At 31.6% G+C, this 17,093-nt stretch overlaps 1 protein-coding gene across 3 annotated transcripts in view; it reads right to left on the reverse strand.

Moving 5' to 3' along the window:
* Nucleotides 1–1,874: 1,874 nt before the first annotated feature.
* Nucleotides 1,875–17,093, reverse strand: part of Abca5 (ATP binding cassette subfamily A member 5) — a 75,254-nt gene continuing 60,035 nt past the window's right edge. For all 3 annotated transcript variants that reach the window (XM_026401345.2, XM_026401346.2, XM_026401344.2), the window contains 16 exons: nt 16,893–17,063; nt 15,825–15,938; nt 15,314–15,448; nt 14,568–14,642; nt 13,738–13,829; nt 12,210–12,336; nt 11,773–11,890; nt 11,580–11,671; nt 10,476–10,651; nt 9,997–10,072; nt 9,785–9,879; nt 8,610–8,729; nt 4,800–4,949; nt 4,307–4,386; nt 2,782–2,837; nt 1,875–2,173 (listed from right to left, as the gene is read on the reverse strand). In XM_026401345.2, the coding sequence (XP_026257130.2) occupies nt 2,066–2,173; nt 2,782–2,837; nt 4,307–4,386; nt 4,800–4,949; nt 8,610–8,729; nt 9,785–9,879; nt 9,997–10,072; nt 10,476–10,651; nt 11,580–11,671; nt 11,773–11,890; nt 12,210–12,336; nt 13,738–13,829; nt 14,568–14,642; nt 15,314–15,448; nt 15,825–15,938; nt 16,893–17,063 (1,785 nt within the window). In that variant the 3' untranslated portion in view covers nt 1,875–2,065. The remainder of the gene's footprint in view (nt 2,174–2,781; nt 2,838–4,306; nt 4,387–4,799; nt 4,950–8,609; nt 8,730–9,784; nt 9,880–9,996; nt 10,073–10,475; nt 10,652–11,579; nt 11,672–11,772; nt 11,891–12,209; nt 12,337–13,737; nt 13,830–14,567; nt 14,643–15,313; nt 15,449–15,824; nt 15,939–16,892; nt 17,064–17,093) is intronic.

Below are 17,093 nucleotides of genomic sequence, written 5' to 3' on the forward strand. Positions count from 1 at the left end.
GCCTCAGAAAATGATATATAATTTTGTTTCTTATATTAAATGTAAAAGTTCAACACTACACATAGTTACAAAATCACATCCCATAAGAAAGGCCTCTGGGTACTTACATAAGTATTAAATAATAGAAAGTTTCTCTTTAAATTTATGGCACCATTTAGCAATGACTAGCTTAGAAAATGCAACATGCTATTTTATCTACAAATGTAAAGATTTTCTTTCAAATGTATCTTGATCGTATGCACTGTGTAGTCATTAGCCAGATATAAAAGTGAGATTCTCAGGTAAATAATCCAAAACTATAGTTTGGTAGCAGGAGGCAACCTACTACCAACTAAATCTTAAAAGAACAACTTAGCTGTGGGTTATAAAATCTAAGCAGAAGCTTGTAAGATGGCTCAGTTAGATTAGTTAGAGGATCTCTGAGATAGCTGGTCAAATATATATTTGTAGGATTATGTACAGCAACTGCCAAAGCAATAGAAGAAAGTATCAATCATGTACCTTATACTAAAAAAGGAACACTATTTTAAATCAGTTGCTAGAGCCTAAAATTACAGACATCTTATTACATAAAAGAGCTAGAAGTTCACCAACTCTTACCTACATTAAAGAATTAATAATAACTTCATTATAGGATTTGGCTATTTAAAGTAAATCAGTACCAAATCTTTCTGTTGTTTTCTTTAAGTCTCTGTAATGCATTAATCACACTCCAAATATATTTGTTTTTGCAAAGCTCATATTTTCACACATGTAGTTGGAATCTAATGCCAACTATTAGTATTTAAACTATTTTATATCTATAATATCTATAGTCCATATGTGGGTTATATAAGTATTTCTAAGATCATATTACCTATACCTTACTTCAACTGTGTAATAGAGTAAATTTCTGGTTCTTACTGAAAGAATTATGTACACTCAACTTCTAATCCTTAATTTAACCCCTAAAGGAGTTTATTTATATTCCACCATGTTTCAAACTGATTTTGAGTTACTACATACATCTATACATTGTTCTACTTAAAACTCTGTAAAGAAGAGAGAGAGAGAGGTTCAAAACATAGTTTACCAATAGAAATGGTTATCCAACAAATAAGAATACCCAAGAATAAAATTAGGGACGAGGGATGTATCAATGATAGCATTTGCCTAGTATATGTGAGGCCCTAGGTTCAATCCCTAGCACCACAAAATAACAGCAAATGTGCTTTTTGCAAGAAAGACAATAAAAAATTATATCTTCCATTAGATGTTGGGAAGAAGGTATGGATTAATTCTTTCACCTCTAGGGGTGTCTGTCATTCTAGCCACAGAGTTTAAAAAAAAAAAAAAAAGCAGATTATTATAATTAGACTCTAGCCATAGTCATCCTTAAATTATAACTAAAATACCTTTGAAAGAGCAAATAATAATAATAATAATAATAATAATAATTTAAATACCAACTTTTTTCTATTACCTGTGTCTAAAATTGCCAGTTGAAATAAAGTCTCCTTTCCTTTTTTATGATTGATGACTGCCACCTAGTGGATAGACACCACTTCCCTCCATTTCTACAGTGAGGCTTTCTACGGTTTACCCAAGCTTCTATGGATACCAACCTCCACTGAAAGCTTCTTTTAGAAACTGAAAAGGAGAAGCAAGAAGCTTTCACATTGCCATATATATATATATATATTAGTTATATATTCATTTTTTTAATTTAGAATGGGACATTACATAGCTATGTAATTAGATGGTATGACCTTTAAAAATAAACACAGCTAGTCAAAATAGTTATTCTATCACTATTTCTTTAGAATCTCTTCTTGCAAGTGAGAAATATAGCATACAAACTACAGTTCAAAATTCTTCAGATACAAACATGCAAGTTGACTTAATTACATATTAATTTTATTTAAAGTAAAGCAAAACAACAACCACAGCATTTCAATTAAGGAGTGCAGGAAATCGCAATGCCTTCACATTTCTCTAGTTGCCATTCATATAATAAAGTTTTAATGGCAGAGTTAAATGAAGTGAAGAACAAATAAGTTCAGCAAACAGACTGAGCAATACAGATTTAAAATACTACTCTGTCTTCCTGTGTTCTTTCCCACCAAAGTGTGCTGTTTAAAGTTCCACAGCTATTATCTTCTTCCTCTTGTTCTTTGGTGAGTTCTACAAAAACCTGAATGAAAGGAAATAAATGAATGAAGTACCACACAGCTCCAAGACCTTTTAACAAAGTGAGAAATGGGATAAGGCCACATATAATTATATTAACCAGTATCGAAAGAGACTTATTGATATTAATACTATTTAAACAAAATAAGTTATCTCCATTAATTACAAGCAAAGATGAATGCTTGTTCAAAGGATTAATAAACTGTTGATTAATATATTAAGTAGCGCTGTCATAAAAATAATTATAAATATTTAAATAATTTAAGATATTTTAATATGAAACACTTTTCTTTACCAAACAGAAAAAATTGAGCTATTCAAAATAAGCAAATGGAAATTAGCTTGATTTAACTATTCCATGTTATATACATGTATCAAAATATCACACTGTTCCCCATAAAGGTATACAAATATGATTTGTAAATTAAAATTTTGAAAAAATTGAAAACAATAAGCAAATAATTATAAAGTTCCTTATAACTATACAAAGTTTAAGATTATTCTACAATGATTTTATAATATCACAGTATCTCTTTCTTCAATCTAAACCTAAATAATTGCTATTAGATACTTTGTACTTTAAAATATTTTTTTTAATTAACTTTAAAGTACCTGTTCCAATGTTGCTTGAGAAAAGCTATATTCCTCAATGGCAAAAGTCTGTTTAGCTATTAAAATATAAAAATAGGATTTTAATTATCAGTATTTTAAAAGGATAAAATGGCAATCACTAGTAAGATAGTTAACAATCTATTTTTAAAAATCATGTAAACAACTCATTTAAAATTGAAGATGCCAAAATCTGTTACTTTCAAGTCTTCTTTTCTCTTCAGATGCCAATTCCTCTACAACCTTAAGAACTTAATGTTTATTACTTGTCTTATTTCACCTTTTCTAATCTCCTCCTTCCCTCCTGTATCCCCTTCGTCTTTATTCCTTTCTTGTAATATCTGCTATGTCCCTTTCCCCAACTCCCCTGTAACCTGTTCTTTGCTTCTGGGACTAGATTCTGAATATTAAGAATTTTTTTTTTTTGTACCAAGGATTAAGCTCAGGAGCATTTAAAAACTGAGCCACGTCCCCAGTCCTTTTTAAAAATATTTTATTTTGAGACAGGGTCTCACTGAGTTGTTTAGGGCCTCACTAAGTTGCTGAGCATGTCTTTGAATTCGAAATCCTCCTGCCTCAGCCTCCCAAGCTGTTGGGATTACAGGCATGTGCCACCACACCTGGCTCCAGAAGATATTCTATATTTATTTCAGATGCTTTTGCAATCTAATCCAATGCCATGTCTGCTATCATACTGAATTCTTTAATTCTTCCTAAGTAGTTCAGGTTACTTTTTTTATTATAAAGAAATCATCAGAAAAACAGAGTTTACCTTTATACTCTTAAGGCTAAAAAACATTAATCCATAGATGTTATATAGGGTATAAGAAAACCTTTTATTCAGCATTCACATAATAATAACCACAAAAATCCCATTATTTGTATTGAAAGATATTAATAATAACCCTTATTCATAGGTAATGCTATAAACTAACCTGTGTCTTAACATTTGCCCAATCCAGGGCATTTAACCTCTCTTAACTGCCACCAGCACATATTTTTGTACTTTCACTTATTTTTTAAATGCACAAATTCAATACCAAGTACCTCCAAAGGAAAAAAAAAGTTTAAAAATATACTTTTTTTGTTTGTTTTGTTTTCTAAGAATCCAGATTTTTTCAATAACCTTCTTTAAAACTTAGAAGAATGCCCACCCTCTTGCACCATGAATTCTCCTGTCATTTGCTGCAACCACTAGAGTAGGAAGTAAGGATTCAAGAAATACAATGCCGCTGGATGCTGGACAAAACCACTGAGAGATAAGCTAGGTGATCATTTATACAGATGTAATATAATAAACTATGCTGTTTGGTGTCCACTGACAATTCTAAAAGGTTTACATTGTGATAGTTGTTCTACAAAATCCCTAAAGCATTTATATTTATCTATATCTTACATTACATGAATAAAAGATTATGTTCTTATTTGCCATAGTTTCAACAATAAGTTGCCTCCAGTTCTGAACTTTTTAAATAAAATTCTTTCATAATTTGAGAACTACCTTACAAAATTTTAGAATTCTATTTACCTTCTTCCAGCTTAGAAAAAGATTGTGAAAGAGACTGAACATCTTCCTTGGGAATTTTATAAGCCAGAATAGAAGAAAAACTGAAAACAAAGATAAAATGCAGAAAAATTTAAAAATTACTACAACTGTGCTCTAATGCTCAAGTTTAAACATTTTTTATATTCAGAATTAAACTCTAATAAGTTTATTTGAAATTTATTTGGATAAAAATTGTTTGAAATGATAAAAGAACTCCATCCATAGTAAAATAATTATCATTACTACCAAGTAAGAACTTTAAAAATTTTAAGTACTATTAAATATTGAAAGACATTACACTGAACAGACATAAAATTCCATCAGATTTTATTAGACCAGTATTGGTGATAATACAGAAGTATTAATGTGAAATACAGATATAATCAATGACTAAAGATTTTTTTGCTAATCCTTAATATAACCTTTTATGATTATTGCACTATAATGAAATATAACTAAGTTAAAAATATTTTACCTTTCCTGGCGGCTTGCATTTGGAAAAATATACTGAATTTCTCTGTGAAGGCGGTCTATTTCTAGATTTTCTATCCAGTCCTTTAATTTAATTTCCAAAAAGTAGCCTTTTCCAAATTTACTCTTTAAATGTTGTACTGTTCCAATACATCTAAAGTAATTTTTAAAAGAAAGAACAGGGGAAAAAAATGGCTTGACAATTTCAAAGAATGATTGCTCACTTAAATCTTTATAATTCTTTTTGAATAAAATTACGCTGGAGTACTTTTACATTTACAGGAAATGAAAATGGCAAAGATGCAAATGGCTTTCCAGTTCTCCCAGCACCATTTGTTGAAGATGCTATCCTTTCTCCATTGCATGCTTTTATCACCTTTGTCTAATATAAGGTAGTTGTAATTTTGTGGATTGGTTTCTGTGTCCTCTATTCTGTACCATTGGTCTACCTGCCTATTTTGGTACCAGTACCATGCTGTTTTTGTTACTACTGCTCTGCAGTATAGCTTAAAATCTGGTATCGCTATACCACCTGATTCACTCTTCCTGCTTAGGATTGCTTTTGCTCTTCTGGGTCTCCTATTTTTCCAGATGAATTTCATGATTGCCTTTTCTATTTCTTGGAGAAATACCATTGGGATTTTGATTGGCATTGCATTAAACCTGTAGAGTACTTTTGGTAATATCACCATTTTAATGATGTTGGTTCTGCCTATCCATGAACAAGGTAAGGTATATCTTTCCATCTTCTAAGGTCTTCTTCTATTTCTCTCTTTAGGTTCTGTAGTTTTCACTGTATAGGTCCTTCACCTCTTTTGTTAGGTTGATTCCCAAGTATTTCATTTTTTTTGAGGATATTGTGAATAGGGTGGTTGTCTTCATTTCCATTTCAGTGGATTTGTCACTGATATACAGGAATGCCTTTGATTTATGCATGTTGATTTTATATCCTGCCACTTTGCTGAATTCATTTACTAGCTCTAAAAGTTTCTGGGTAGAACCTTTTGGGTCTGCTAGGTATAGGATCATGTCATACGCAAACAGTGCTAAATTAAGTTCCTCTTTTCCTATCTTTATGCCTTTAATTTCTTTCATCTGTCTAATTGCTCCGGCCAGTGTTTCGAGAACTATGTTGAATACAAGTGGTGAGAGAGAGCGTCCCTGTCTTGTTCCAGATTTTAGAGGGAATGCCTTCAATTTTTCACCGTTTAGAATGATGTTTGCCTGAGGCTTAGCATAGATAGCTTTTACAATGTTGAGATAAGTTCCTGTTATCCCTAATTTTTCTAGTGTTTTGAACATAAAGGGATGCTGTACTTTGTCGAATGCTTTCTCTGCACATAAGTTAACTCAAAATGGATTAAGGAGCTAGGAATCAAACAAGAAACTCTGCGTCTAATTGAAGAAAAAGTTGGCTCTAATCTCCACCTCATGGGGGCGGACCTCAAATTCCTTAATAGGACACCTGTAGCTCAGAGTTAAAATCAAGAATCAACAAATGAGACTTACTCAAACTAAAGAGTTTTTTCTCAGCAAGAGAAAATAAGAGAGGTAAATAGGGAGCCTACATCCTGGGAACAAATTTTTACCCCTCACACCTCAGATAGAGCCCTAATCTCCAGAGTATACAAAGAACTCAAAAAATTGAACAATAAGAAAACAAATAACCCAATCAACAAATGGGCCAAGGATTTGAACAGACACTTCTCAGAGGAGGATATACAATCAATCAGCAAATACATGAAAAAATGCTCACTATCGCTAGCAATCAGAGAAATGCAAATTAAAACCACCCTAAGGTACCATCTCACCCCTCTAAGAAAGGCAGCAATTATGAAGTCAAACAACAAGTGCTGGTGAGGATGTAGGGAAAAGGATACACTGGTGCATTGCTGGTGGGACTGCAAACTGGTGCGACCAATTTGGAAATCAGTATGGAGATTCCTCGGAAAGTTGGGAATGGAACTACCATTCGACCCAGCTATTCCCCTTCTTGGACTATTCCCAAAAGACCTAAAAAGAGCATACTACAGGGATACAGCGTCATCAATGTTCATAGCAGGACAATTCACAATAGCTAGATTGTGGAACCAACCTAGATGCCCTTCAACAGATGAATGGATTAAAAAAGTGGCATATATACACAATGGAATATTACTCAGCAATAAAAAACAACAAAATCATGGCATTTGCAGGGAAATGGATGGCATTAGAGAGATTATGCTAAGTGAAGTTAGCCAATCCCTAAACAAATGCCGAATGTCTTCTTTGATATAAGGGGGGTGACTCAAAACAGAGCAGGGAGGAAGAGCATGAGAAGAAGGTTACCATCTAACAGGGACGAGAGGTGGGAGGGAATGGGAGAGAGAGAGGGGGAATTACACGGAAAAGGGAAGGACACCCGAATTGTTATACAAAAATACATATAAGAGGATGTGAGGCAAAGGGGAGGAAAAAAATAAATATAAAAATAAGAGAGAGTGAGAGAAATGAGTTATGGTAGTTGGGGTAGAGGGAGGGGAGGGGAGGGAAGAAGAGGGGAGGGGAGGGGGAATAGGAAGGGGATAGGAAGGGCAGCAGAATACAACAGACACTTGTTTGGCAGTATGTATAAACGTGGCTTTATAATCAATGTGATTCTGCAATCTGTACACAGGGGAATAATAAGAATTCATACCCCATTTGAAACAAATGTATGATATATGATGTGTCAAGATCAATGTAATGTTTTGAGCATCAATAAATTTCTGATGCTTAAAAAAATAAATTAATTAAAATTAAAAAAAAAGAAAATGGCAAAGATGATAAATACAGCATCCCCTTATCCTTTATGTGGTTTCAGCTCCCCTGATATTTTCATGTTATTTCCCATGGTACATTTGTCAAAATCAAGAAATCATATTATTATACTAGCATAAAAACTAAACTCCAGATTTCATTTGGATTTTACCAGTTTTCCACTTCTGTCTGTTTTATTTATGGGATTCTGTTCCACAATGCACTCAACTGTCATGTCTCCTTAATATCCAATGGTCAGTGGCAATTTCTTATTCTTACCTTCTTTTTCATGATTTGGATGGTTCTGACAAGTACTAGTTAGATGTTTTTTGTTAGCATGTCCTTCAGTTTGAATTGCCTGATAATTTTCTCATGATTAGATTAGAATGTGGGGTTTGGGACATAATAGCAACACTGTTGAAGTGCTCTTCACATGACATCACATTACATCAGGGGGTATGTGATATCTACACAATATTGCTTTAGTTAAGGTATATATCAGGTTTCTCAACTGTAAAGTTACTATTTTTCCCTTTCTACATTTTATTTTATTTAGTCTCTTCTAGACTAGCTAAATCCAGCCTAAACTTGGGTATGAGATAGGGGAATATTAAGCTCCCCTTTTGCAAGGGGTTAATATCTACATATATTATTTGGAATCATTCCAAAAGTAAAATTTTCTTCTCTACCCACAGTTACTTATTTAATTATTTATTTATGCATTAACTCATTTATTTTATACTGTGTTATAATACAATATAATGCCTAACAATTTGTTAAAATAACAAATACCCTAACCTGAAAATAACATTTGAAGCTACTGAATAATTAAGCCAATTCCAAATGCTAGTCATATCTGAAGGAAGATAACATTTCCCACTAATTCTATGGAAAACTGATTCAAAAATTCAAACAAAGAAACATTTTTTTTTAACATTTAAACTAATGTATCTGACTATATGTTTTTGAAAGAATGACTTTCAAAACCCACCACCCAACTCTCCTTTCCCAAAAGGCCCACTGTGTAAACATGTACCTTAACTGCCCAGACACCATAATAGCCACTCGGTCACAGACAGCTTCTGCCTCTTCCATGTAATGAGTGGTCAGAATTGCAGCCCACTTTTTGTTTTTAAATGCAGTTCGAATTGCTCGCCTGTTAAATAAAATACAAAGAGGAATATCTTTTAATGAAAATAATGGGTATTTTAATTTAACTATTTGGTTACTTTGGTTAATTAAAACTTATTGAATATCAATTGCTATCGCTATTATTTTCTGCCGAACTATGATGTATTTGAATTTATTTTCTCTTCATTTTGAAAGCTAATCAGATGAAGAGAAATTTCATGATTTCAAATGTTCATGTGGGATAAAAGTTTTGGGGATGTGGCTCAAGCGGTAGTGAGCTCGCCTGGCAAGCGTGCGGCCCAGGTTCGATCCTCAGCACCACATACAAACAAAGATGTTGTGTCCGCCGAAAACTAAAAAAAAATAAATATTAAAAAACTCTCTCTCTCTCTCTCTCTCTCCTCTCTCTCTCTTTAAAAATAAATAAATAAATAAATAAATAAATAAATAAATAAATAAAATAAAGATATTGTGTCCATCTACAACTAAAAAATAAAATAAATTTTTTTTAAAAATTTAAAAAAAAGATCGATACTTTTTCATGTTTTAAGAAAAGTAACCATAAAATCCAACTTATATTTTATCAATATGGAAATCAAGGTTCAGAGACGTATTCAAATAATTAGTACTTTAAATTACCAGGCAGAGTTACAACATAAGTTTAAGACAATCGATTATGGGAGTGATAACTTAAGGTTACATGATTAGGAAAAACCTTTCTACAAACTATTCAAATAGCAGAATAGTTTATTTTAATAATTACTCATAAGCTTATTTCCATTCTGGAATATATATATAGTACATATGTCATATATAACATATATAAAATATATATACTATATATACTGTATTTATATATAATATAGTATACTTCACAAAAAAATTAGATAAAATTTTAAAAGAATAAGGTGATCTCTGGAAATCTAAATATTTAGCTATTTTATTATTTACATAGGATTTTAAATCAAGATATACACATAACTACTATTATAACTAAAAGTTACAGTAAAATAAACTGCTTTTTTTTTTCCAGCATCAGGCAGTACAGTGTGTCTCAAGAGTTGTTTGAGTCGTACTTACCACATATGCTGTTTGGCTTTAGGATCCATACCTGTGGATGGTTCATCTAGCAGAGTAATGAGAGGATTCCCCAGCATACTTAGAGCAAAACATAACTAGATGGAAGGAAAAAAAGAGGAGATAGACTGTTAAGGCTTTACTGTGAGGAATTTTATCAAGACAGCCATGAGCATTAAACTATCAATAGAATATCTATTGTTTCATCAAAGTACCTTTCGCTTGATTCCCGCAGGTAGTTTCTTTATAGTTTTTTGAAGATGTTCTTTTAAATCAAGGGCATTTGTTATTCTGAAAAGTGAACAACATCAAATGAGTGTACCAAGATATGAATAAATAAATGTAAATTGTCTGTGATCAGACATTGCTTTCTCTAAAACAGTTAACTCAGTTGGATGTTAGTATAATTATGTAAGAACAAAAATCTTCAATTTATATCATTTTAAACAAATTAATGTCTTGATAAAATGATTCACTTTAAATTAAAATGTTTCATGACATTCAGAGGTACATTCATTCTATTAGGAAAAGAGTCTTTTATTTTCATAGCTAACACAATTTTGTAAAGAAAATATGAACAAGTATTTATCATTTTCTGTGAAAACAATGATCCACAGAAATGCTTGTTAAGGAATTTTTAAAATGTAAAATATAAATCTCCCCATGTAACAAAAGAAACCTAAGGACATTTTACCGATTTATTATTTCTTTCATGTCACTTGCACTCATTCCTTTCACAGCTCCATAAATTTCAAAATGTTCTTGTAATGTAATATCTGGCCACAGTGGGTTTATCTGAGGACAGTAACCCAAATACTTAATGGCGTCATCATCTTCAGTTGTGTCTGAAGTATAATCTCCTAGAAATACCTACAGAAATACAAACCAATTATTAGGAAGTATTTTTCGGTCAGTATCTATTGTGAGGGAAGTAAGTTGATTATTTCAAATCCTTTCCTATGACCAGAATAATATAAGGTTAGAATTTTATTGCTTTTTAATCTTAATTTTGTTTATTTATTTTTATGTGGTGTTGAGGATCAAACCCAATTTTATTGCTTTTTGATGATGGAAGGACATACATACCTAACCAAGATGAAGGTTAGTGGCGAGGACAGAAAGGTGTTACAGTGAATAGCCAGGTAGGAAAGTAAGGCACAATTTTAACTAGGATAACCAGGGGGCTGCATCAGAAGGTAATATTTGAGCTAAAGTGAATTTAGCTGTTTGAATTTGTGGGAGATAAGGCATAGCCAACACAGGAACAGCTCCGGTAAAAACCCAAAGAAAAGAGTATATCTGGGGGCTAGGGCTGTGGCTCAGTGGTAAAATGCTTGCCTAGCACTCATGAGGCATTGGATTCAATCCTCAGCATCACATAAAAATAAATAAAATAAAGGTATATTTTAAAAGAGTGTACCTGGTTTTTTCCAGGAAAGCAATGAATTACTTACTGGAGCTTGTGTGAAGTCAGCAAGTGGGGAAGATACAGGAAATAGGAGCAGGAGAGTATTGTGAAGTTTCTACCAAGTGGTGAGTAACTTGCTAATAATCAAAGATTAATCAATGGCAGAGCCAAGACTAGCTCCCTATCTCCTGAAATTAATAAAACTATCTTCCATTAAGTAGATAAATCACTCATGCATGTAAAAATCACAAAAGTAGAAATACCATATATGCATGTCTGCATCTATGTATGAAAATGTTCACCAATTTCATCAAAATCCCAATTTGTCATTAATTATCTTAATTAAAAATAAAAATCCTACTTGACAAATTCCACATCACTGATACATACCTGGCCTGAAGTTGGTTCAATATCACCAACCAGAATATTAATAATTGTACTTTTTCCTGCACCATTTGGACCCAACAATCCCAAGATCTCTCCTATAGGAATTGAAAGAAAAATATTCATCATATTCAAATGAAATGAAATGGAAATTACTCTTCTGGAAAAGATATTCATAAAAAAGTAATTAAATACCAACCTTTTTTCACAGAAAAAGAAACGTATTTAGCTGCCACTTTCTTTACTTTTCTTGAATGAAGAAAATCTTTCTTGTCATCATATTCTTTATATAAATTGCTGACCATAATGGCTGGTTTCTAATAACAAAAACAGGATTCAAAAAGCGAGTTATAAAACAGATATGTGTCATTTCGTTTCATGACAGGCTGCACTATCGCTTATGCCTATAAGAATAAATTGCTAATAAGTATTCATTATGAGTAGTACACAAGTAAACTTCCACTCATGACTGAAATCATGGCTTATTCAAAAGTTAGTTGACAAAAATACTTTTTCCATGAAAAACTTTTTTCAGACTGATACATATTCAAAGAAAAATATTTTTCAGATTAAATTTTATGCATTGGTAACTTACATTTCACATTTAATATGACTTAGGCATAAAGTCTAAATTACCTCCTCACAACACTGGCAACTCATCAGCTCTTTGACCTTTAGTCTCTCAGCCTTGACATCTTCATCTTCATCCTCATTAATTGGTGGTTCTGGAAACTTCCTAGTTTTGAACTTTGTTGAAAGGGTCCTAAGAAAATAAATATAGTAAATTTTCAAATAATTAAGATACTAAGAAATTTTGGCAGTACATTGAGAAAAGATTTTTAAAGAACACTAACATGAAATCTAAGATTATTTCTGAAAGCTGGAATTACAAGTATATTTAAAAAAAAATTAAATATTTTTAAAAATAAATTTAAAAAATAAAAGCATATTTTTCATCGATGGCTGGCATTTAAATAATATTATCTACATCAATTCATTTATCTTTTCAACATTATTATTTATAACTAGTATCTGTCAGGTATTCTCCACAAGGAGATAAAAAACATGAACCATTCCCTCAAAGAACTTAGAACTTAGGTATAAAGTGAAATTGCCCAGAAAGAGTAGATAAGGGCTGAAGTCAGAACCCACAGAAACATCACTCTTGTGGGTAGACAGATGAAGTGCTTATAAAGGAAATTCTGAACAGGAAGAGAAGAGGCAAAAAGATGATACCAACGTGGAAAACAGAAAAATATGAGGCAGGGGGAGTCAACAATGTTAAAGCCTTCAGACAAATAAGTTGGGCTGACCAGACAAGACAATGATAAAACCATTAGTTGCCTTACTGGAAATTAAAAAATATACATATCAATGGAGAGGTAAGGGAGAAAATCAGATTGTAGGAAGTTAAGGAGTGAATGGGATGTCAATACCTGAAGATGAAAGATTTCTGGCTATGAGAGAAAAAATTCAGAAGTAACCCTCCAAACATTATGCTCAGTGTAAAACTGTATACTCAATACTAATTTATTATCTAAATCCTAACAATTTAATAAAGGTGCTTTCTGGTAAGTCAGAATTTTCCAAAATTAAAATAGAGTGCCCACTATGGTGAAAAGTAAATAAATATAAAAGTTAATACATTTAATGTATTTAAGAGAATCATTGGTCTTTTTTGGCTTAAGTTTTTCAAAATTCATTTCATTATTTCTTTTCTTAAAAATGTTTTAAAATGTACTATATAAATATTTAAAATACTAGGCATGCAGTAAGCACAATGGGAAGGACATATGCATCAATTCTAATTATATATATTAATGTTAATTTTGCAAATAAGTATAGAAAATTTTTTTAAAAAAAAGAAAAATATGCTGAGTGAAAGAAGCCAGACCAAAATAGACTAAATATTATATAATTCCTGTTATATAAAAAGTTTGCAACAGGCACACCTCACAGAGACAGAAAGTAGCTTAGTGATTACCTAGGGCTAGAGCCATGAGAGGATGGACAGGAAAGCAATTGTTAATCCCTCAATGGGCCTAAAGATTGTTTTGGGAGTACTAATACTGGAACTGTTTCAAAATTATGTAAATGGTGATGGCTACATAATTTCATAAACTTAGTAGAAATGTTAAAAACTTAAATACAAAAATTAACTGACCTGAAAAAGGGATCCTTTCTTATTGATCTCCCTCCATGCTTTTTTTCATAGTACTGTAAGAGGAAAATCCATAGTACACACTGCAGATAAGGCTAAAAGAAAAACATGAACAGCTCAGGACTGAATCTGATGAAGTCATTCTTTCTTTTTTCCTTTGCCAATAGAACCAAGACCACATGCATCAGGTTCCTTAACACAACCAACCCCAGCAAAAAAAAAAAAAAAAAAAAAAAAAAAAAGCCAGGCTCAGTGACACATGCCTGTAATCCCAGTGGCTTGAGTGTCTCAGGCAGGAGGGTCGCAAGGTACTAAGCAATTCAGTGAGACTCTGTCTCTAAATATAAAAATAGGGCTGGGGATGTGGCTCAGTGGTCGAGTACCCCTGAGTTTTATCTCCAGAACGCCCCTCATTTGACTTCCTGTACACCTTGTTTTTTATGCAACAGGATAAAAACTAAACATAGTTAATTTACAGAGATGGAAATTACATAATACTGAGAAAATGGATTTCTAAAATTCAGGTTTTATGCTGGGCACAGTAGCATATGCCTATAACCCAATATGCCCATAAACCAGCAGCTCTGGAGGTTAAGACAGGAGGATCGCCAAGTTTAGGGCCAGCCTCAGCAACTTAGCAACTTAGTGAGACCCTGTATCAGAATAGAAACCAAAAAGGGATGGGGATGTAGCTCAGTGGTAAAGTGCCCCTGGGTTAAAATCTCCAGTACACAACAAAAACAAAACAAAACAAAAAAACAGTTAAAACCAGACAACCACACCATTGTTAGGGCAACAAGCTGACACACAGAAACACTTTTGTTATTTCTTACCATTATAACAGCCACTAAAAGCCTGTCCCATGGATTGTCAGTATTTTCATTTTTTTGTAAATTCTTCCAAGAAACCTAAGACAAAAAAATTTTTAAATGTATATTCTGTACATGTAATATTTGAATTAAAATTAAAAAACATATTTTGTTCACCAAATCTTTATTCTCTACAAATAAGTTAGCTTTTCATAATCATAGTCTATGCTCTATACTTAAACTCTTCCTTGACCCCAAATATTTCTGAGAGTAGATATAAATTAAACATATTAAACTTAAAAGGGTAGTAGCGTATAGAATTAACAGCAATTCTAAATCAATAATTCATAATATTTTTTCTAATAAATGGAAAATTCTTTCAATTATTTAGACTTAATAAAACTAATGTGCTTTTGGAAATTAACACTTTATTTTCTCTCATCCCTTTCTAGTATAATATGCTACTTAATCCTTGAAAAACTCCTAAAAACAAATACTGATTGAAACCACATCTTACTTCAAATTATGTACATTATTTTGAGCATCAAAGAACATGTAATGGGCACAGTCCTTCTCCTCTGACAATTTATATTTAGACATGCTTAAAGATTTCATACTTCATTTCAAATTGCTGCATTAATAACTTAATCAAATAGTAGCAGTTAATTTGATGTATCCTGCTATTTTCAGTACAAAAGCTAAGATTCCAAAGATTAGGCAATATATATTTATAGAACTAAAATATTAAAATAGCTAACAGACTTACTTACCTTTATGAAAGATATCAGGCAACCTAGAAGCGGATAGATTGGAACAGCTATGCAAAAGGTATAATGAAAAATAGCTGTAACTGTGTATCCCATAAAGAAAGTTATTTCAGTGATTGCAATACAAGCTAATGCTGTCTGAAGGAAAAAAAAAATGAGAAAATAAGTGACAAGGTATTTAAATCTTTCATATAACTTACTTATAGATGGGTGCCTTAGTACATTAACTATGTTTTCAAACCTCTAATAAATCATGGAGCCACGGGTGACACTTAGCCAGAAAGCATCAATATGCTGATACCAGTTGTTTGCAGCTGGTATGTTTGCCATACTAGTTGTTAAGTGCTTTTAATATCATCCTTTCATGGAATGGATTATATGGAAGATAAATATACAGGCAAAAAGATGCATCCAGTTCTCTATCTAAATTCTGACATGATTTTTTTTAGTATAATCATGAAAGAATTTATGACTTTTAAATAAGCTGTTACAAAAAATATAAAATGTGACTTACCACTGAATAGATAAATGACCAAAATTCTTTGGTATTTATAATTTTCTTATAAGTGAAAGAAGCAACATAGGTAAACAGAATAACTGATGGAACATAACCAATGAGGCAAAACACCTGCAAATCAGAAATGTTTATGTTTCTGTAAAACTACGAATAGCCAGTAATACATACAATGTAAAACACCACAATCATAGTAAAATATTAATAATTATTCTTTAAATTTTATTCAACAAATCATTCCCAAACTGAAAGTGTGTGATTTAAATGAAGAGTTATTATCCATAATTTCTACTAAATCAATAAAAACATGCTTTTAATTTATTGCTAACACTATCCTGAACAATCACTTAAACAGAACACAACGTGTAGTTTTTTATACCAAGTAAAACGTTGTCTTATTTTATTAGAGGGAGTAAATATAGCTGTTTACAACTTTATTTCACTCAATCAACTATTAGCTACTATTTAATATTGCATTTAAGAAATTAACATGTTTTAAGAAAAGCATTATTTTATTTGGCAGACTTATATATAAGGCCACAATGGTCTCTGGTTAAAAAAAAAAATCTTTACTTTTCACCTCAGTGTTTCCCCTTTTTTCTAATAAAAACCATTTAATGAAAAGGTCTTTTATCAAGTCATTTACATGTGAACATGAATGGGAATTAAGAGTTTTTCTTTGTATTTTAAGCCATGTTATAAATTATGGAAAAAAAGAGCTTTCTCCTTGTGAAATTATGGTCTGGCATAAGAAAAAACAAGAAACACACTTTACAGATGGAATACATTTAAATATTCCAGATTACACAAAGTATGTGGTCTGTGTAAAAAGCCACTTTGATCTTAAAAAATTATTTTAAAATGGTGATAAGTTATTGTTTTTAAAAATCACTTTTAGTAATTCAAATTAAATTAATTAAATGTATCATATACAATAATTAAACACTGGTTCCATTTTCTTTTTTAACAAACGAATTTCCACATTACTCAATGCGGTCATGTATATAATTAATTTTTTTAATAACATTTTATCTATAGGTAGCATGAGAACAACTGATGTTAACTTACCACAGCAAGGAACTTTACAGCATAAAAATATAATTCATAATGAAATGTGAATAAACTTCCTAGCATCAAAAAAAGAATAACAAAAAATAAGGGAATATCAACAATAGCTTGTCCAATCCAATATGCAGATGGCAAAAGCCCTGAAAGCTTAAGTTGAGTATAAGCTTTGATCTAAAAAGGAGAAAAAAAGAAAGTTTTATT

The sequence above is a fragment of the Urocitellus parryii genome, chromosome 7, assembly GCF_045843805.1.
Source record: "Urocitellus parryii isolate mUroPar1 chromosome 7, mUroPar1.hap1, whole genome shotgun sequence".
Lineage (NCBI taxonomy): Eukaryota > Metazoa > Chordata > Mammalia > Rodentia > Sciuridae > Urocitellus > Urocitellus parryii.